This window comes from Protomyctophum bolini (genome assembly GCF_963924005.1).
Source record: "Protomyctophum bolini genome assembly, chromosome: 6".
Lineage (NCBI taxonomy): Eukaryota > Metazoa > Chordata > Actinopteri > Myctophiformes > Myctophidae > Protomyctophum > Protomyctophum bolini.
Genome location: NC_137867.1, coordinates 17151745 through 17174375, shown reverse-complemented (window position 1 = coordinate 17174375; position 22631 = coordinate 17151745). Strand labels below are relative to the sequence as shown.

The window sequence follows — 22631 nt, the reverse complement described above, 5'->3', positions numbered from 1 at the left end:
CTGCACCTATATACTTGGCATTAACAAATATACTAAAATGGTGTGCCTAATGAAACGGGACAACCCACCACAACTTGAACACAGGCTTTTATTGCATTTAATAACAGCATTTTGTTTTCAGTTTTTGTGCCCTGTCCAATCTATGTGGTTTTCCAAATAAAGGGTAATTGTTTCTTTTTTGGGGGGTCTTAGGGTTATGAATGCATGGAAGTCAGAGAAACGTACTTACTTACTAGGTCACACCGCCAGGTGTTTCTTGGTCTGCCTCTCTTCCTTCTCCCTTGTGGGTTCCAGAACAGGGCATATCTTGTGATACTCGATGCAGGCTTGCGAAGGGTGTGGCCAATCCATCGCCAGCGATTTACTCTTCCACAGGGTGCCACAGTTCCAGGTTACTGATTGTGTTAGGCCAGCGGATTCGGAGGATTCTTCTAGGCATGAAAGTTGATGAAAGTCTGTTTTTTCTTCATGATGTTAACTGTTGTTCTCCAAGTTTCTGCTCCATACAGCAGAACAGGCTTTACCATGGAATTAAAGATCCGGATCTTTTTTTTATGGGAAGATCTGAGGTCTTTTTTTTAATGGGAAGATCTGAGGATCCCCAGACATTCTTCAGCTGATGGGAAGATGCTCTTGCTTGTCCCATCCAAACTTTCACGTCAGCACTCAGCATCTGTCCCGCCAACTTTGTCAACGATGCTGCCTAGATATGTGAAGCTCTCCATCTCCTCTAGTGCTTCACCTTTTAGTGTGACTGACGTTGTCAGTGTTTATTTTGAGGACCTTGCTCTTTCCTCTGTGGATGGTGAGACCAAGGCATGTTGAGATGTTTGTCTTCTCCTCCTTTTGATGTTGGGTGTGGGCTGTGGGGAAAGAAGAGCCAGGTCATCAGCAAAGTCAAGATCGTCTTAACTGTTTCCAAGGTGTCCACTAGATGGCATTTATTTTCTGTGCTGTGCATGGCTTCATGACCCAATCAATGGCCAACAGGAACAGAAAAGGTTTGCCCCACTCCTGTCCTCACCTGGAAGGCATTGGTGAGTTGCTGGCCGTGTACCACCCTGCAGGCCATGTTGGTGATCTTTTTAGGCACCCCATAGTGTCTCAGTAGTTTCCAGATTGTCTCCCTATATGCACACTGTCAAATGCCTTTTCATAGTCAATAACATTGACATAGAGAGGCGAGTTGCAATGTTGCAATCTGGTCCGTGCAGTATATATTCTTTCGGAAACCAGCTTGATGGTTTCGGAGGTGTGGGTCAACTGCATCTTTCAGCCTATTTAACACAATCCATGCCAGTACACTACAATAGAAACGCAGACCAGTGGCCAGTGTTTCTATTGTAAAAGAAAGACGCAAAATTACGTCCTGGCACAGGGGGTTATAGTGCTTAAAATGTAACCTGTCGTTCCTTGGCTTGGAATGGAGCAATCTGTTGAAGGTCTTCCCTGGTATAGACAACGGTGTTATTCCCCTGTAGTTGGAAGTCTCTCTTGTTCACGTTTCTGTAAACATGTGTTTTTTTTACGGGGTGGAGTTGTTAGCCCCACGTCCAACCCCCAACTTGGAGGGCCAGGTGCTGCCTTTTGTCGAGCCTCTCCCTGAAACCCCTGAGGCCTTGGTTGAACCTGCCAGGGGTGTGACCTCCGCCGGTATAGCCCTCAGAATCACAGAGGCACACAAGACTCCCCACCGCGACATGGTAGCAACACACAGGGAGGAAAGTCTGAGAAAACTGTACTCTAAATAGTTTTCAGCCACGTTCTCTGTTTCCTCCTCTGATTATTTATGTCTTGTTCCACTCAGGATGCTCCTGTGAAGTTGTGCGATTTTGGCTTCGCCAAGATTGACCAGGGAGACTTGATGACCCCTCAGTTCACTCCTTACTACGTAGCACCTCAGGTACAAAACACACTCTCACACACACACACACACACACACACACACACACACACACACACACTCACACTCACACTCACACTCACACAGACTTACAGATGCAATATTATTAAACGCCTATCCCATCCAGTATTATTACTTTTATTAATTACATTAATTTTATTATCTCATTGTATTGTTATGTTAGCACAGTCTCTGTGAAACATGTTCCACCCGCATTTCATTGCTTGTACCTATTATGAGTAAATGACAACTAAACCAGTCATTCTGTCCTACAAGTGACCTGTTGTTAAATACAGTAAGTGTGGATTTCTGCTCATCTGTTGTGTTAACATACACTTGTTCTCCAGGTACTTGAGGCTCAACGAAGACACCAGAAGGAAAAGTCTGGAATCATACCTACCTCACCCACTCCCTATACCTATAATAAGGTGAGACATAATCCACTGGCCTGTTTGTGGCCTCCACCTGATGCACCCAGTTCTTCATAATCTGATCCTTTCCTATTACATTTGTTATCTACACCAGGCCTTCTGGCCGTAATCTGTGTCTCTCTCACTCTCTCCTCATCCTCCCTCCCTCCCACCCGCTTCTCCTCCAGAGCTGTGACTTGTGGTCGCTGGGTGTGATCATCTACGTGATGCTCTGCGGCTATCCGCCGTTCTACTCAAAGCACCACAGCCGCACCATTCCCAAAGACATGAGGAAGAAGATCATGACGGGCAGCTTCGAGTTCCCCGAGGACGAGTGGAGCCAGATATCCGAGATGGCCAAGGACATTGTACGCAAGTAGGTCCCCCCCTCCCCCTCAACCTTTCTCTACTCCCCGACGGCGAGTGGCTCAATGTGTCCCATTGACGTGTCTTCAAGTATGAGACGGCTCTCTCGTTTGAAGTCACTCTTCATAGTGATGTCTGCCAAATGTGAATGTAAGACTTTGTCCAAGGACACCATATGCAGAGATGCATATGGTGAATCCTAATGATTCCTACAGTGTAATTTAAAGAAATCCTACTCTGTCAGGACCTGTTGAGAGGACCTTACATTTCATCACTGGTTACGGGACTTCTTCTTTAGACAATTCTTAACATTACCATCACTGCATTAATCAGCATTGTCCCCGCACACACATTAATAGAGCAGTGTGCCCGGCGCCCGCAGATGTCAGTCATCAGATGACATATGCTTTTTTCTGCTGAGTGTCTGTCTAATGTTATTCAATATGATGGTGCGTAGTTTCACACTAACTAACTAGTTAAGTGTAGCAGACGTAATAATGCAGCAGCCGTAACATTGTTATCATTGCCATCCACAATTAGACCTTCGTTTCAGCCCATAAACCATAATACAGTTCACAACCTTGCTGTCATCCAGGTGAGCTAATGCACACAATGCATAGCCGGTTAGAGTGGAGAGAGCAGACTGAACTGTAATGGTTGGTGAGATTTATTTTTATGATTTGTGCACACAATCCAGTGATATAAGAAGTAAAAAAAGAAGACGCAAGCTAGTGCATTGTAATCTTGTAGAGATTATATTTTCAGATAATGTTCGGCTATTTTGGCAATTGTTCCCCTATTATGACATGCCCAGAATAGTGATGCTACTGTAGTGTTCCTATGTGTAATATATTGGGCTAAGGCTTAAAACGTTTTGTTTTTTAGACTTGAGCTAACTCTTCTTTTTCACACGTGTTTGGCATCCTTGCATAAGAAAGTAGGATTTTTTTGTAATATATATTTTTTTGTTGACCATTGAGCCATGGCCCAGGCCAGGATTATTTTCTTTTACCCACAGAACACGCTTAAGGAGCTGCTGTTTTTAATAGCGACCTCTATTAGATTAGAATGCACTTTATTGATCCCTTGAGGGGAACTTGAATTGTGACTGTTGTGAGTTGTTTAAAGTAAACATAACGGTCCACACTTACAAAAAAAATGCAAGATAGAAGGATCTGGTTATAAATCACTATCAGTGATTCACTGACTAGACTACTATTCCTCTATCTAATCAGTATTTATATATAGTACAATACACGGTCATGGCAACTGGACCCAGTTAAATTAGTTTGTTTCTATCAACACAGAAATAGAAATGCAATGAAGATGATGCAAGACATGTTTCATGGGGTGTTTCAGGGTGTATGTCAATTGTCAACATACACCCTGTATTGACAATCTTGTGGCCACTTATGCTGTGGCCACAAGATATTACATGCCCATGAGACCCTGCATTTGTGGCTACTACCACTGTAAGTTGAGCCCACTAGAAGAGGATCTTGTGCCCACAACATAACTAACTGCCTATCCCCTTTCGTACAATGTGTAGGGGATACATGTGTACAAGTGTACATTGTACAACGTATGTCCGGACTGGTTCTTCCCTTTTGCCTTCCTAACTTCCAGGCCGTTTCCCTACTACGGTGTTACCGATGATACTGTACTAATTAAGGCTCTGTTCCATTTAGTGTGTGGTCACTGTAGTGGTTCTCAAACCTTTTAATTTTAAGGAACACATAACTTACGGGAGTCTGAGAGAAATGGACCCGTATGTGTCCATTTGGTTCCATTTGTACTCTCAGAGTTACACACCCGTACGGGGCCATTTGGAACCCATTCACAAACACTCCAATGTGTTCAGGACCTACTGGTGTAGCAGAGTGTTTCCAGTGAGCCAACACACACAATAGCAGCACCCTGACTCTGTTTGACCAGAATGGTACAGAGCCTTCACTAGTATCAGTGGTAACACCTGTGAAGGAAGTAGGGAAGGGGCCCGGTTTAAGTTCATTCCAAAATGGCGTGTGCGCATAGAGGCTTTCCATCGTTCTCCCCCTGTACTCTGCACATCTGAACTCCTCTCCTCCTTCTGCAGGCTGCTGAAGGTGCTGCCAGAGGAGAGGCTCACTATTGAGGGGGTCTTAGCTCACCCCTGGCTCAACTGCACCGAGGCTCTGGACAATGTGCTGCCCTCCGCTCAAATGATGATGGACAAGGTTTGTGTGAAGAATCATAAAATTCTTTATTTTGCACATATAAGGAAATTGACGTAGTGAGTTGGGGTTTTTGTATGTTCAGATGATGCGGTACACTCACTGTATTAAGTTCTCTAATGTCATCTACCGGTATATTAAATAAACTAATAATAGTAAGGTAATTCACCCAAATCTACATTTCTCTGTTGCTTCCCCTTTCCCCTGTCACTGTTTGAAAGACTTATTTCAGTAAATAAAATAATTTAAAACACTACAAAGGTCTGCTCAGCTGAGAGGAAATCTCTGCATAGAGGCACGCTCAAATAATAATATACTGTTTTACACATTAACGGCACACGGTGTGTCTCTCCCTCTCTCTCTGTGTCTGTGTATCGATTGTTGTTTGCATACTGTAGGAACGGTTAAGTTACAACTTAACCATGTGTTCATGCTTGTACTCCGGCTCCACCCTCTCTCTGTGTCTTTCTCTCACTCCCTCTCTCCATCAGTCTCTGTCCATTTGTCTGAGTCAGTAGGAACTAAGTGGAAGAGATGGACTTGGCAGTTTCATAAATCTTGCCAATGAGAGTGAAACCAACATTACTTCAATGCAGGAATAAGAGTGTTAGCATTTCAGTGTGGCTTGTGCTACAAGGACAGAGGAGTACTGTAATTGGCTACTAGTAGATCCCATACACTTTACGGATTGCTTGCGCCCAATTGGCTAGTTTAACTCTTGTTTCGCTTACATACATCCCATACCCTCCTGCCTGGAGGGATAGTGGTTCTGAGATTGAGGAAATAAATACAGCTGTCAATTGTCGTTTTGTGAGATTACTTGCAGAAAGGCTAACAGGTTTACACGAGCTTGTATTGATCCAGTTTAATTTCTCATTCATCCCACTTTATTTTTTAGTATTTAATTAGGACAGGAAGGTAACTGAGAGCAAAGAGATGGGAGACATGTCAGGAGCCTGTTTTGAACTCGTCATTGGAACTCACAAGAAGCATGTGGTCTGTGCATTAACTTGTTGAGCCACTAGGCATCCCACACAATTTAGCTTCTTTTTCATGCTAAATCTATTCCTGAATTCCAAGGTTTCTGAATGGACTGATGAAGGTAGTGTAGTGAAACCCTGCTCAGGTTTTCCTTTTGTGCTTCTTACTGACGCCTATCTCTCTCTCTATTTCTCTCATGCCTCTCTCTTCTATTTTGTATCCCTTATTGTCTGTACCCTTCTAGGCAGTTGTAGCTGGTATCCAGCAGGCCCATGCAGAGCAGTTGGCCAACATGAGGATTCAGGATCTGAATGTCAGCCTGAAGCCACTGAACTCTGTCAACAACCCAATTCTCAGGAAGCGGAAACTGCTTGGGTAAGGTTAATCATTTTGCTGCTTGGATCTTTAAAAGGATTCTCTCACTGATTCATACATAGGGCCCTCTCTTCTGCCTGGAAGGCACATTCCGTACTATCCCGACTCAGTTGTTACATTCACACATCACAGATGCAACGCGTTTTGAGCTTGTATTAATTTACGAAGAAAATAAACCCTCATTAAAGCCTGAAATATGGAGATGCAAGATTTCTGCCCAACAGTAAAGATATGTGAGCGAGCCGAGATCCAAAATATATGCCATTTGTGTGTGTGCTGATGTAGTGTCTGTCTGACACCATGGTTAGCAAAAAAACTGTTTAGAAGGTCTCCACTAAAACAAGTCTAGTTTAATTCCACTTTTGTCAGGTCAGTGTGAGAGTCTATGTCCTCACAATCGATTCTTATGAACTATGTATGTATATTACCTATTATTTCTGGTCCATATGGAAAGAAATATTGTTTTATGTGTTCATTCCAGCCCGAAGCCAAACGATGGTTTCTTCATTCATGACCCAGAAAACGGAGGGGAAGACTCCAATGTAGCGCTGGAGAAACTACGAGATGTTATAGCCCAGTGTATACTACCGCAGGCTGGTCAGTACACACACACACACACACACACACACACACACTGTTCTATGTATTACTGCTGTTACTTCTGAGCCTTGTCCTTGGCCTTTATTGACAGCAACAGTGGAGATAGACAGGAAACAAGGACAAAGAAAAGGATAGTGGCAGCAAATGTCGAACCAGGACCCCACGCTCAGGCATTAGAGCCTGTGTCGTACGCGCCCTATCAACTTAGCTGTCGGGCACCCAACATTCGTGATTGATGTAGCATCCAGTGAATATTCAATTATAATTTGGCTGTCAGGGATTTACAGTATGTGACATTGTTTGGTACAAACTAAAAGTAGTTGGTGCATATTTCTGCATGTGCATGTGTGTGCTCACTGTATGGCAGTAAAGGTAATAAACGTTTAATTTGCAATGTGACAAAGATTCCAATCATAAGTCAACTTTGCAAAGAGCAGCAGAACAGCACTGCCATATGTATAAAAGAGGTTCATTCAAATGCTCTGCTGTAATGCTTTGGTCCAATGAGTGCCAAGTGGATGTGCTGTAATTGTATGTTGACTGCTTTAGTGTTCATATAATTAATACAGATGATTTCGGTAGACGGCCAGTTGTTATTAACCTGACTCCGCCAGCTGGTGGCAGCAGTGAGTTCCTCCTCCTGCTTCCCATCTGGACTCTCGGGCAGAGACGATGCACTCCAATCAAATGCTGATCGGAGCGATATGCGGCCGTATGCGGCCGCTACAGGCGGGATCAACGTGAGACTGGTGACGTATTGTAGCTGTGCCACAGTGCAAATGTAAACGCAACCTAACAGGACTACAACTCGAAATTATTATGGAGATATCAGATTTCTGTCCCGCTGCTTCGGGTTCATCGTTTCTGCTTGAGAGAGACCAGATGCAGGCAGGAGGAGGGTGAACTCAATACTGCCGCAATCTGGCGGAGTCGGGTTAAGTTGTTAGGCCCCCAGAAACAAATCATGTTCGATGTAATCCCTCTCAAATGTGCAGGTGAGAACGAAGACGAAAAGCTGAACGAGGTGATGCATGAAGCATGGAGGTTCAACAGGGACTGTAAACTACTGAGAGATGGCCTGCAGGGCCTCAGCTGGGATGGTCAGTGCTCTTTTACTTCTCTATGTCCGCAGTGTCTGTGCTCAAATTCTTTAGAGTCTCACAGAGTAGTCCTTTAAGGCACTTTATTGTTTCATCTTTACATGGGAAGGTATGCTGCAAGGCAAGCAGCAACACAATGAACGCATTTCGGCCAGGGGCCTTCGTCAGCGTTGTAAATGCTGTAAACAAAGCGACGTGTCACATTTATACTGTCAGACGGTGCGACATCCTCCCCTGTCCGGGTAGATACACACCACAACCAGCTAAACCCATCAGTATTAAGTATATATGCTGCAAGCAGCAACACAACGAAAGTGCAAACACAATTAATTTACATATTCAGCAAATAAATTAAAAAAAAAAAAGTCAGTTTGTCCATAACACTTCGGTAATTCATAAGGCACCAACTGCTGGTATCAGTTTTTAGGTCCATGTTACAAATACATAATATATATCCAACATTATTAAATAGGCTCACAGGGCATCACTGGCTGAGTCCTTAAAGAGGAGGGGGAAGTTAAGTACTCAGAAGAACTACACCTTACAAATGGTATACACGCATGAAGTGCCAAAGAGACTACAAACAGGCTTATTCTTAGTAGAAAGGAAAGGTAGAGCAACAAAACCCACTAGCAAAAACATTTTTTTTATGTTTTAATACGTGTAGTATCGCTTTTTTTAATAGGAAACATCCTGAAACATCCAGTTCGAGAGAGTTAATAAAAACGTCAAAGCATCTATATGTTTCTTATAATAATAATGTGCTCAAATTCTGCCACTATTGGTCAGAGTATGTACATACATACATGTTGCATACCCATATACAGTACTCTTTGAGGTGCTTGATGGTGCAAATAGAGTAACATTGTTTCATTGGAGTGCATACAGCAGTCCTTGAGGTACGAGAATGTGCTGATTGTTAAATTGGAGAGTAACACTTCCTTAAACAGTTAAACTATACTTGTTGGTGTGTGTGTGTGTGTGTGTGTGTGTGTGTGTGTGTGGAGAAATAAGAGAATAGTGTAGACTCTAAAGAACGATTCAGAAACGGGTCTCATGGTCACAGGCAACGTATTTCCTGTAGGCGGAGACGACATATCTGAGGTGTAAACAGTCGGCTCTTCTACTACATTGAATGGGAAAGTGACTGATGTTAGTCTGCTCAAACGTTACTCTTTTACCTGCTTTTTACTAACACTAAAATGCTTTACAAAGATGCCCAGAACATCGGGATGAACCTGTGTAGTTTATGGCTGCTCCAACAGTAGTGGCAACAACATTCAACTTAGGAGAGAAATGGAATGTCAAAAAATACACTGCAGTGGCTGAGACCAGAGCCATAGAGTAATGGTTGAGATGAAGCAGTGAAAGGTCCTGAAAGATACATAACGCCAATCTTAACCAATACCCAATCTTTTCATACAACAGAAAGATTGGGTATTGGTTAAGACTGACGTTATGTATCTTTCAGGACCTTTCATTGCTTCGTCTCAACCATTACTATATGGCTCTGGTCTCAGCCAGAGCCATCTAATAGAAGAGTTGCGATATTGAGGAGGCAGAAAACAGCCCGGTTCGTGGTTCATGTACTCGTGCGAGCCCATAGACTCCAATGCATTCCGTAAACTTCCAGTTGTCCCTATTTGAAGCCTTCAAATACCCCTATTTGAAGCCTTCAAATGGGGACAAACCAAAATAAGTCTATGTAGAAGAGGACATTGGACTGGCCCCATGAAATGGAGTTTGCCTAACTCTGTCTTACTTTATGTCTCTGGTCTCAACCACCATGGGGTATTTTTTGACATTCCGTTTCTCTTCAAAGTTGAATGTTGCCACTACTGTTGGAGCAGCCATAAACTACACAGGTTCATCCCGATGTTCTGGGCATCTTTGTAAAGTTAGTGTTAGTAAAAAGCAGGTAAAAGAGTAACGTTTGAGCAGACTAACATCAGTCACTTTCCCATTCAATGTAGTAGAAGAGCCGACTGTTTACACCTCAGATATGTCGTCTCCGCCTACAGGAAATACGTTGCCTGTGACCATGAGACCCGTTTCTGAATCAGTCTATACCATGGGGTCATATTCTCTAAGGGGCGATTCACAGAATTTCACACTATGGTCCCGGGTGCGCACTCAGGACTTGGCAGATGTTGTGGTAGTGACTGTGTGAACGATGTGTACCGTTCCCGGGAGCGCATCGCCCAACCGTACCCAGGATCACAATCAATCAAGTCTTGGATACGGATTGCTGCAATGTGAAAGCCATCCGTACTAAAAGGAGGAAGTGGACTATAATCATATGGGTTGTATAATCATGGGTTGTACTTCTGGTAGTTCTACTTGAATGTTGACAAAGAATGATTGATAAGCCGCTAGTGTTTGAGTAGCACGAGCTGTGGGAGCTAGGACAAACATACCATGCATTAGTCAGTGACGTCACTGTTAACATACCAAGGATGCGTACGTGACGTCACCGTCATGAAGACGAGAGACAACGTTACATTGTGCCGTTTCCAAGACCATCAGCGCACACTGCTTTAGTTGTGTATTGTTATGTTATTATTATAACTCAAGACAACGTCAGGAACACAGTCAAACTTTATTATTTGCTCTAAACTCTGAAAGTGACTCTTCTTCTGTGACATGACATGCTCTCAAAGCCCCATAGTCCAGTGCGCTGTTGAATCTCGGCCAATGTGAATGGCCAGCGGGGACCAGGCAACCGTATTTGGAAACGGTTCGAATGAAACGAACTCTGTCCCTCTCAGTGTGAATCCCCTATAAGAGAATATGACCCCAGGGTCAAGCTAGATGAGAAAATGTAATTTTTTAGCTGTATTGCTAATGTATTGATTACCTTTTCATCAGGTCTGATTCTCAATTATGGTAAATTTAAGTGATTGTCCATGTTTCTATGTCTTATTAATGATGAAGTTATTATCGATATAGATAGATAATGCGTTCACTTTTCTCTGTGTTTTCAGGGCGAGGTTTTTCTGACAAAGTGGACCGCTTGAAGCTGGCTGAGATAGTGAAACTGGCCATTGAAGAGAAGACCAATCTCCAAGAGTCTCAGTAGCAAACAGTCTTTCTATCTCCTTTTCTATTGTTTATTATATATCCCTTTTAAGCTCATAACTGTAAAGAGGCTTTTTTATGTAAATTAATCCGCTAAGATTGACTTTTTCTCCCATTTATTTCACTTGCAAGATCTATTGTACAGCTGTAGATATATTTCAAAGAGGAGGCATTAGTACCATAATTTTTTTAAATGAACAACTGCAAAGAACATGAAAAAGAAGATATATTTTCACTTTTTTCAACAAAAGAAAAGACAAAAAAAAGAGCAGAAAAACTCATCGAAAGAAAGAAATTATTTTCTGGGAGGGAATTTTTACTAGCCACTTGTCCAAGATGCTATGTGTTATCCCACTAATTTTATTTCATTTTATTCTATTTTATTTTTGCTCTTTTAACCATCCTAAGAATTATATTTATTTAACAAAGAATTCCATTATTTTATACTGATCCTTTAGCCTGGCAATAGGCTCTAAAGTAGAGTCAATAGATTGTGACTGTTCTTCCATACACAGGCTACATTTGAATTGTCTAAATGTGTTGATGTTTGTTTTTTTCCTTCTATGTAACTTCCCATTGACCTTTCTAGCAGAAGTCTGATGGGGGGAAATGTTTTGCAAGGGAATCTAAACGGGTGCTGCCATTTGTAGCCCTGCATTTCATCCTTCTGCCCAGCACCGTGGTAACAAAAGGCCCTTAGATTGCTCTAAAACACTAGAGGGACTGGCTTGTTAGAAAGCTAGATTTCTAACAGATTTTCCACAAACACACCAGTGCCTAATGAACGATTGAAAGTGCATCGATTAATACATTCTTTGCCAGGCGTTTAATGGAGGAATGGATGAGGCTAAATTAACTAATTGAATATTTTATTAGTCAAAACAAAAAATAAGTACGGCTTTCTTCATTTTGCTTATCTGACAAACTATGTTCCCTTTTGAGGGTATTCAAGAGTTTGCTCTGGCAAATTAAATGAAGTGCAGTGTTGTAGTTCAATAGCTGTATTTGTTTTCCAGTGTATTTTGCCCCATGTAGATGTGATGCTGGAAGGTCTTGAGTTAAGGATGATTTATACTTAGTTGCGTGCTGGTGTTAACCAAAAATATACGATCCACAAACTGAAACGTTTTTCAGTATGGGACACGCAACAAAGTATAAATCAGACATTAGTCTTCATGTATGGCATTGATGTTGTGTGAGATGATGCAGTCAGCTGGGTTTACTGTTTTTCTTAAATGTTGTCGAATGTACTGGAATTCACATCTGGGCCAATGATTCAACGCAATGTTTTCAGTTGCTTTTTTTTTACTGCTTTGCTCGACATGCAGGTTGAACGGAGAAAGGAGGTTCATCCTGGGAAAATATCAAGTTGGTTACACTCTTGCATTCCATTCAGACATCCACCCAAACACCTTGTTGTTAGAATGTTAATCTATAATGCTGTGTTTTTGTGGGTGGCCTATCTGTTTTAGAAATGTTAACATAATCATGCCTGGCTGACAAGCTCAATATACATATCGATAGAATATGATTGATCACATTCCAATGAGTATCGTATATCAGTAACAGTTGTAACATTCTGACAGGCAAACAAATATGCAAAATTGTTGTTTACAGGCTGTGGTTGACTACGGTAATCTTGAATTCACAAACAATTCACCATTCCAAAATTAACATATTAAGGGTGGGTACTTGGGGCACCGGAGGAGGTCAAAGTATCCCCACTGGTTAGCCGCCTGTCACCGTTTTCGCCATGGCGACACTTGGAAGAGTGTCAGATTTTGATAGGGAGGTAAATACAGGGTTACTAAATGATGTGAAACGGATGAGTTGCTATTACCCAGCAAGCGTGCTTGCTGTTGATTACACCCCAGATAGGGTTTAACCTACGTCTTTATATGGGGCTTTGGCCAAGTAGCGATCCTTTCTATCTTGTTCATTTCTGAGTTTACATTCACCTCCTGATGGTGTACACCCATCCATTCTGATCCCCGGTCAGCATTTAAGGTTAAACCTGATAAAATATCGGTTTGAGAAAGCTGTCTTTTGCAATCGGTCTGTTCCTGAAATAATCAGATTGATAAAGAGGGAGATTTTGCTGTTGCTATGCTATAATTATTATAATATGAAATGCTGCTATTCTGTTCTCGTTCTGTATGGTATCACAGCAGCAAGCTTTAGCATCCGGTACGGCTGCTAACACATCTCATGGCCGGGCTCTCATGGTCTACCACCATCACCACCGCCTGGCAGATCGGAGAACACTGATTCTGTATCACCATCTCTTTGACATCCTGTTACTGGCTCAGAGACGGCTCCTGACTTAGGCACACATTTTTTGTATCAGAGGTGGGACTGAGAATAGTTCCTGCCACATTTAATCTACCAATGACTGATAATGCAAAGTTCATATATTGTAAGTATTTCCCTGGTGTCGGTGGCCCTGTAAGACTGGTAGAATTTGACATTTGCTGGTTCCCACAATTAAAAATAGAAAGGAGAGGTTACACAGCTCGTGGTCACAATGCAAAAGATACTTTTTATTAGGTTACCGACGTTCCCACAAATGCCTAACTTTTACTTGGCAACGAATTCAATGGCAACGTTCTGATAGAGATAATAGTATGCCCCATATTTTGTCAGAGTTTTGTCTTGGAGAGACATCAGCCAAACCGTGGTAAAGCTGGTCTTTTGCAATGTCAGCAGCTGGCTCACACACAGGCAGAATAGTCCAGTGGCATCATACCTGTGGTCCTATGGGGATGAGCAGCTGCAGACTGAGAGGCTATCAGACGTGTCATGGCCGGCAGGTGGCTACAGAGCCCTGGTTTGTCTTGGTGAACAACTTCATCCCTAAGAAACTAGAAGGGTGAGCTCTGTAGAGCACACATCTCTTCTCTCTGACTGTGAGCTCTACTGCCGGGCACAGCTCGGACTGATTTGAATGTGTGCAGACATTAAGCAGCAGGCATTAGCAGGCTTCATATACAGTACATCAGTCTACTACCAGGGAACCGGTTCCACAGTGTACCAATGATGAATACATGCCTTACCGTGATTCTTTTGATGGGTAATGTACAATACAGGAGTGTAACCAAGTCCTGCATTTCAGCCACCTTTTAGAAGTGTTAACCCCTTTTCGGCAGTTCAGTTGGCTCTTGTACCAGACAGGATCAGTCGAACCCAGAAGTAATAATTTGACATCAGATCAGCTGGAATTGCAAAAAAAACATAACTTGCTGTGTTACAGATTGTGCAATAGTGACTTAAGACATTCATTTTGTTTATTTGTTAATTTTATTCAAATGTCACATTGTTAACAGTGTATGCATGTATGGTACATGTTTTATGTTATGTATCTGTGTTGTCAGTATTATTGGCTAACAGATCTTCCACACTCGCCTCTCTTCAATGGATACAATCAAAGAATGGTCCCATTGAATACAATTAACCACTAAAGCTCTATTTTATACTTTGTTCCCTATAAGCCCAAAATAGACAAAAGTGGTTAATTTCTCCATCCTCTTTGCTTACACATGATGTACAGGTAATGATGAATATGTGATTGATCTGCCAAAGCACACTTACCACTGCACTGTTTTGTCCCGGTTCAGTCATACAAAATGAGTTATTTCGTCAGAGTGGTTCTCAGAAGGGATTGTCCAGGTATTTGATTGGGACCATGTTGAGTCCACAGTTCAGTGAAGTTAGAACACAAACACCCAAGAGGGTGCATGGTCTCTTGTTCAGTACTTTTATTTTTTATTGTAATCATTATTTATGTTATGTATTTTCTTTTTAAAAGATTCCTTTCAAATGTGTTTGTTTGGAGATTCCCCCTATTGCTGAAGTCTTAGCCTTTATACGAAAGAAGCAGAAACGACAAAAAGTGGGATCCCTCTATACTTCTTTTGATTGACGTGTAGATTAATGTTTTGACTCATTATTTTTGGCCTTCAAATACGTATATCCTTTTTTAGATTGAAAATCACAAAAGTTTGTGCAATGTACTAAAACATTTAAGGCAATTTACATCAGGAACAAAGTGTAAGCCTTCGTTTGTATGTTTGTGTTTACAGGATATGGTTAAGACATTTAACAAAACACTAGCACTATAATTATGACACAATGCAGTGTTGGTGATTTCCACTAATTGTTCCTCGAGTTCAAGGCCTGTGCTCAGAAAAGATTAGAAGTATTTGTGGGGACAGCCTTGTTATGCTCACCCAGCCATTGTGCCTTGTTGATTAGGGGCACTGCCATCCTTAAAGGTTAGTACTACCCCATCCATACAAATTAATGATGGGATGAAGGGGATCAATCAGAATCATGTTGGCACGGCAATGGTTAGTATTTAATTAATCTGTTGGGGATAATTGGCTTTACCTAATCATTCGATTCTAATGCCAAGAAATGCATTCTGCTACTGATTCAGCAGACCTGTGCACTCTAGTGGAACTTGATATTGGTGTTTTCTTGTATTTTGACCATACCCTGTGTGTGTGTGTGTGTGTGTGGACTGGGGGGGGGGGGGGTTATGCTCATGCTCATGCTGAGAATATACTTGATTATGTATTTCTGGAGGCCTATCAAATATCAATGAATCAAAGCTGCTTCCTGTTCTCCCACCAACACATTTAAGTCATAGCCACCACAAAGAAGTACTTTGGAATATCACTGAAGGGTGGTGTATTTATTTATGTTGTGTAGATGCAAGGCATACTTTATATCAAACTTGATATTAAAACATCTACTTTTGAATATGCCATGAGAATTGCATGCTCTTGCTGGATACCACGCGGCTGCTTTCTGCACAGTTCAGCTCAGTGTTATTAAACTCACAGAATGGTAAACCGATCTGAAAATGCTACCTCCCCTCCCCACATCCTCAGTATAGTTGGTAAGTAGATGCTACTCCAGGATGTCGTTGGACTGACATTTAGGCTTGGTAAGACTGTTCAACCCTAGACTAACTCATTTTAATTAAGTTCCTCCTCTCCTTACCCCTATGTGCACAGAGTAGAAAGAGCCGATATGCTGTATTTATTCAGGGTCCCAAAACTCCCATCCATGTAAACAATGCTGATCTTGGAACAATGTCTGTACCCCTTTTAACACCATCCTCTTATTTGAGATGGTCCTAGGGCAGAACCAGACCATGGTGCATCGCCAGAAGTGTGTCTCCTTATCTCCCTACTATCGGCACTAATTACTTACTAGACAGTAGGGGGGAGAGATGGATTTGCCTGGGGTTTGATGCATTGCTAGCCTTTTGAGACACAGTATCGGATGAGTGTGTGAAATGTGAAGTAAATATTTGACTTGAAAGTTTAAACTGATTTACCTCCCCTGGCTATGTAGAACCGTCAAGGATACAAGTCTTAGTAAGAAAACTTTTCTCCACCATTCAGATGTTTTTCTCTGGTTTGGTAGTAATGTAGCATGTACCTGAACGCCATCACGGAGACCTGCTTAACTTCCGTCAATGTATCATTGTTTTAGCCCTTTGCCTTCTTTGGAATGTCATCAATATGCTGACTTTGTAATAAAGGAATTCTTTGAATTTTCAACATTAAATGTTTGAGATGAATTATTACAGATAACTGCTCATCATTTTAGTTAGGTTCAGGTGTGTATGCATTGCCTTATTTCTGACCTTTTTTTAGTTTGTTTTTACTTTACTGGAGTATTTCCAATATTCAATACTTTTAATCTACATCCCATGCCACTACAATTAGGCCTATTTGAAAACTTTATACTAGTTACTTTGCAGATGTTGATGATTATTACAAAACATACATTAGCCTTACATAGCTGTCTACCACTATTTACTTACTTTTGGAAGGTGTTTTAATAAATTTGTACTTTTACTCAAGTAAATGTATACCAGACTTTTACTTAACAGAGTATTTAATTTTCTACAATCTCGTAGTCCTATTGATACTTTTTTGAAGAATTTGACTACTTCCATCACTGCTTCTCCAATCCAAAGTGCCCACTTTACCGTAACCTTGGGCCGACTGAGCACTCTTCCCTAGCTATAGTGCCCAATCTTCCCAAAAATATGGTGCCCAGATTTTCCTAGTGGCCAGTGCCCAGCTTTCCTGTATTAATTTCAAGTGAACTACTCGGGAAATATCAGAATTGCACGACCTTAGGCAGTAAGTTTGTGTCTGTGTGTCATTGTTATGTGGATATACAAATGAAAGAATTTCCTCCCGTCCTTCACGCCACCCGATCTAGGGTAGGGGCGGGTGCATACTCTTGCAACATCCCGAAATTAAATTATTGAATTATTTCAAAACACTACGATCAGCAATCGATCGTGAACTTTGAACTGGTCAAGTAAAGTTTAATTATGGAAAGGAGTTTGAAGTCCTCCGTTCTAACTGAGTTGACATGTAAATGGTGCACACCGTGCTGACTGACTGACTGACTGACTGTGAGTACTGACATGTGTGTGAGTGTGTTGGCACGCGCGCACGTTCACCGGGCTCACGTGGATCCTCCGATTCGTGCCACACTCAGGTCTCATGGACTTCCTGTAAATAGTGCCATGTAGTAACGTATGATATCTCCAAAGATGAGAAACGTCCTTCCATTTCTCGTGGTCTAATGCACATAATATTGTTCTAATAATAAAACACAACTCAGCTTTATTGCTGTCAAAACAGAGCAGACATATTTTCGGTTGGTCGTGAACGTGCCGTGCCGCGGCTGTCATAATATCCCTCCGCTGTTTTTTGTCCCCTTTCAGACTGTTTTGGTCTTTTCGCTGTTAGCAACGGACAGAATCCAAGAGAGCTGGAAACCCCGTTTGACATAATCGAAAATAACATTTAGAATTGAATAATCAATTGACAAGAGGTGTACTAGATACGTTTATTGCCTAAAAGCAATTGGCAAATATTGTCTTTTTTTAAGATAGCTTTTTTCCCTGTTTTAATAGATATTGTACATATTGCTAATTTAGCTAGCTGATTAGCATAGCATCTTCCTTTACAGCCAGCCAGACTAGCCCAGCCAGTCTGCTCTGCTAGCTAGCTTGTATCATCAGAGTGACTGCTAGCTGGCTGTCACGCAGCTGAAAGGTGTCTCCGTCGTCAGCGTGCAGCTGGTCGTTTTAAAACATTAGAAAACACTTGCAAACGTTGTCGTTTATGGGATCACCATGTCAATGAAGGCCGGTGGAAATCGCAAGCCCGGCGGTGGCAGCAGCGCCGGCGGTGCCGCTGCCTCTGGTGCTGGGGGAAGCGGCGGCGGCGGGGGACGGCAGAATGTAGGCAGGTCGGTGAAAAGAAAACACCCCGTGGCTAAATTATTACACAGTATCTGATGATGATGTTGACTGTTCTCCGTGTCACAATGCCAGTGAGTCCTCACGGTGTTAATTGTAGGGAGTGACATTTTTGTTAAGCTGTGGAAAAACGTGTCTTTTGTGTGTGTGTGTGTGTGTTCTGTGAACGTATTTGGGCCTTGTGACGTGCTGGTCCCCCTAGCTTAACGTGAGGCCTGTCTGCTCCGGCGTTGGAACTTCGACCTAACGTTACCCCTTCATCATCCATGAGAGACAATCATGCACAGCACACGGCATCTGCCCGTATATTTGGGCGTATTTAGAATGAGCACCGTATTTTCACCAGAGCTCGTGGTTGTATTGTCTGATCCTTGTTTGCTCATGTTAACGTCCACTAGACATAATCCAGCCCTGTCTGAAGTTCATAGCTGGGTACGTAGCCGCTAACAGTTAGCTGATTAGCCGTTTGACAGCCCGTGCTTTTAATCAAGTGCGCTTGCCTGAGCCTCATTCAGTGTTAATGTCTGTTTAGTGGAATGCACCATGGCAACTTTGATCTGCAATCTACTGTAAGAAGATACAGGTTTTGTTTTGACATGATTGACACGGGTCTGGCATGTTTCCGCAACAATGCTGCAATGGGTTTGCCAAGAAATTGATACAAAATGTGTGGGCGCATGCATGAGAGAAAGGGGCGGGGTGGTGAAGGGGTGAGGAGGAGAGGAGATAGGAATTACAGGCTTTCAACCTTGACGTTGCTGCTTGTGTGAAATAGTGTCCTTGAAACATGACATTTACGAAATACTCTAGATCACCAATGCAGTAGATAGGTGTTTGCATATCTGTGCGTTTTACTTGATTATTTGGAGAGCCACTAGGACAGCTTGTCCCTTTCAATGCATAGGCTTTATCCAATGGGGTCAAGCCTAAGATGTTGTAAAATTAGGTTGGACTATAGTTAAGACACCCCTTGTAACTGTGGCGTGCACTAGCCTATCTTAATAACAGTGTTGGTATTTTTATTTAGTTGTCATCAAAGAAATGAGAATATGAGCTTTTATTGTGCTGCTGCTCATGTTCAGTAGTAGCTTGGAGGCTAATATTGTTGGAAATGAATGAAACTTGCTGTTCAGTTAATTATGAAAGGTGGAATTTCCTACTTTCACTCAACTCGGAGGAAGAAGAGGAGAATTGTGTGTTTAGGGCACTGTGCCAGCTGCCATACAAGGTGCATTTTAGGACACGCTAGAGAAAGCCCACAGTGTTTGGCTGACAGCCACTTGAACATGAGTATACAAGGATCATCAGCCCATGCAGTTGTAGATCAGTCCTTGGTGGTTATGATAACCCAGGTTCTCCCCATTTAACCCCACTGATTTTTTTTACAGGTCAGTCCTACATCCTCCATAACAGCATATCATTTCATGTTGTTGTTTAGGGCTCCAGAGCAGTACCGTGTTACACAATCCCGGTAGAAAAACCCCGAATGACAATGTAATATTTGACAATGATGTCCTTATTTCTTTCAGAGGACGACACAGTGGCAAAGGTCCTGCATCAGTAAGTAGTAGTCTATTTCAGTCGTTTAATTACTTTTTCATAAAGCTTTATAACCTAAAGGCTGCTGCACTTACAATTCTCTTTTTAAATGTACATTTGCTGGAATAAGAACTATGCTATCTCGGACCGTCTTGGCTAAATAAAGGATAAATAAATAATAATCACAATCCTGTATATTGTGATGACAAAGAAGTTGTATACTGTAATTAATCAATTACTAAACATTCATTCACCTAAAATACAATTTTTATGTCTGTCACAAATGGTCCAATGAGTTGCACAGTGTAAACTACAATAGGTACAGCATCTTCATAAAGACATACAATCTAGTCCATTCAGTGTTGAATATGTGCAACACACACACAATATTGTATATTTAAACAGGGTTAATAGTTGTCGCAGTGCAATTCCTGTTTTGTAGTCTCAATTGTCTTCAATAATTTGCACATTGGAGCTTCTTTAAAGAGAAATAGGCAGTCTGTATAATCATCGTCTTTGGAGTAGAGTTATATCCATCCATAGCCTTGTATAAATTAATGTATCATTCTTTCTATCTGCAGCTAGCATTCATAAACACTGTTGCAATCAACAGTCTTTAAAATGTAGTACTTAAGTCACTTACTTACTAACATTTATTTTTAGACAGTTTGGTATTTTGGTTTCAAAAGATGAGATACATTCTTGAGTAGGCCAGTCTCCATGGTTTGCAGGCTTGTCTCCTTGGTCAAATGGAATTGAAATAATGTTGTTTTATAGAGTGAATGCAGGTGACATCATCATACCCGGAAGTTACTACTACTGACTGAGTAGCAAAAAACTACTTTCTGGCCTTGACAGCCCATACATCCAAACTGAATTTTTGCACTAATGATGTTAACTGACATTAACTCATTTAGGACTGAGGCCGATTCTAAAAACTCACCTGTTTTCTGAAAATCTTCAAATATGTAGTCACAAATTACTAAAAGTATGTTGCTATTTAGTATACTGTACATAGCAACACGAACCCCAAAAGGGGTTTGCCTTGAAGGGTAAAAAACACAAAAAGTGGTTCCTGTCCTAAATGGGTTAAACTCACTTTGCCGATTTACCACTCACTTTATGCATGTGCATACCCTCTATACATATGTATGTAGGTTTATCATACACATACAAATAAAAACTGCTCAATGATATTTTTAAACTAAAGTTTAGCTTGAAAAATATATATTTATATTTTTTTAATATAATGTAGATTACCTACCAACTAGTTTCACACTCAATGACATGGAAAAGGAAATTAATCTTAACTCCTGCACAGATATGTTTTCTTCTAGATGTTTTCTAGAAGGTCTAGAAGTCCTAAAAGGCCTTCATTTTACCGACCAGTACTTTACAATACAAGTAAGACGCGCAAACGCAGGAAGCGAACGCAGCTCGTACATATTTGGGTTTTGGACGTATAGCTGCTTTGGGGACTCCTTATATGGTTATGGCTGAGTCATGGTGACGTAACAGCGGGACAGACAGACAGACAGACAGACATGATATGCTAGGTCTCATAGTAAGTGCTCATTGCGTTCGCAATAAACAAATGGGCTCAGTGACTGCTCAACGTTGTAAGTGAATTGTTTTTTTATTTTGTTTTCCTCAGGTTGCTTTCAATGGTGTATATGCAAATATGAGGATGGTCCACGTCTTGACATCAGTGGTGGTATGTTTGCTCTGTGCTGTCTGGGAGATTTGGCTCCGTTCACAGAATGTCATGACTCATGTGCAGCGTATGCTTTTGGAATTGGCCCTACTGTATGTGTGATGCTGAGAAGGAGGCAAGTAAAGCAGAATATAAACTGTCAAAGAAAACCTTGTGTGAATCAGCCATGCAAGTCCTGCCTACTGTAAACGAATTGGTTACAACAGCATGCCTTGCAGGCTGTCATTCACCACATGCTGTTGTCTCCAAAATGTCCACGCTGCAATAAACCAAGCCTGTGTAATTATAAGAGACAGCTGGTTGCAGTAACAAAGCAGAGATTGATCAATCATTTCAGTTTTGCAGCAGATTCTCAGGTGGAGGGGGGGTGTAAATTGATACTACAATGTATGACTGAATATTGCACACAATAAAAGTGATTGGTTTTCCTTTATTTGTTTACAGGGGAGCAAGTGTGAGCTGAAAGTGAAGAATGGCACAGTCTATGAAGGAGTGTTTAAGACATACAGCCCAGAGGTAAGGATCACCAGGTCAGGTCAAGGAGAGATGGTCAGAAAAATATTGACAAAATGTGGGTTTTCCCTATGCATGCATACTTTAAACGGATGCCCTCTCCCTTGAGTCACAGAAATACTGTTTTATAGGACTGGCACGATTCGCCTAATCCACGATTCGATTCAACTTTAAATTTTAAGGTCACGATTCAATACGATATTCGATACGATATGATTCAATCAAAATTTTGTAAAACCTATTTTCAGCCTCGGGCGTTATATGATTATTAATTTAGGCTAATGTTTTGATTTGTAAAGAAAAACACTTGGTTCTCTGCAATATTAAGTCACTTTTGTTTGACTAATACATTTAATAACAAATGAGAATGACATCAACATAAACTATGGGCTGTATTTTGCGTGTCTTAAGTACCAGGTCTTATTACTTAACTTAAGACCTGGAGGCGTGGTCAATGCTCTTTGGCCACTCAGAATAGCCAAATGGCATTGATCACGCCTCCAGGTCTTAAGTTAAGTAATAAGACCTGGTACTTAAGACAC

General features: G+C 41.5%; 2 protein-coding genes across 13 annotated transcripts in view; both read left to right on the top strand.

The window, feature by feature from the left end:
• mapkapk5 (MAPK activated protein kinase 5) overlaps window positions 1–16603 on the top strand; it is a 29541-nt gene extending 12938 nt beyond the window's left edge. Inside the window, exons 7-14 of one of the 2 annotated variants that reach the window (XM_080766527.1) lie at window positions 1808–1903; window positions 2251–2331; window positions 2502–2689; window positions 4775–4895; window positions 6118–6248; window positions 6730–6845; window positions 7844–7948; window positions 10933–16603. In XM_080766527.1, coding sequence (XP_080622653.1) covers window positions 1808–1903; window positions 2251–2331; window positions 2502–2689; window positions 4775–4895; window positions 6118–6248; window positions 6730–6845; window positions 7844–7948; window positions 10933–11027 — 933 coding nt within the window. In that variant the 3' untranslated portion in view covers window positions 11028–16603. Of the gene's footprint in view, window positions 1–1807; window positions 1904–2250; window positions 2332–2501; window positions 2690–4774; window positions 4902–6117; window positions 6249–6729; window positions 6846–7843; window positions 7949–10932 lie in introns of both variants that reach the window. The other variant, XM_080766526.1, reaches the window with a different exon arrangement.
• A 1195-nt stretch (window positions 16604–17798) lies between these two features.
• The window catches only part of atxn2 (ataxin 2), a 32272-nt gene continuing 27439 nt past the window's right edge, over window positions 17799–22631 (top strand). For all 11 annotated transcript variants that reach the window (XM_080766674.1, XM_080766682.1, XM_080766673.1 and 8 more), the window contains exons 1-4: window positions 17799–18313; window positions 19853–19883; window positions 21517–21576; window positions 22021–22092. In XM_080766674.1, the coding sequence (XP_080622800.1) occupies window positions 18198–18313; window positions 19853–19883; window positions 21517–21576; window positions 22021–22092 (279 nt within the window). In that variant the 5' untranslated portion in view covers window positions 17799–18197. The remainder of the gene's footprint in view (window positions 18314–19852; window positions 19884–21516; window positions 21577–22020; window positions 22093–22631) is intronic.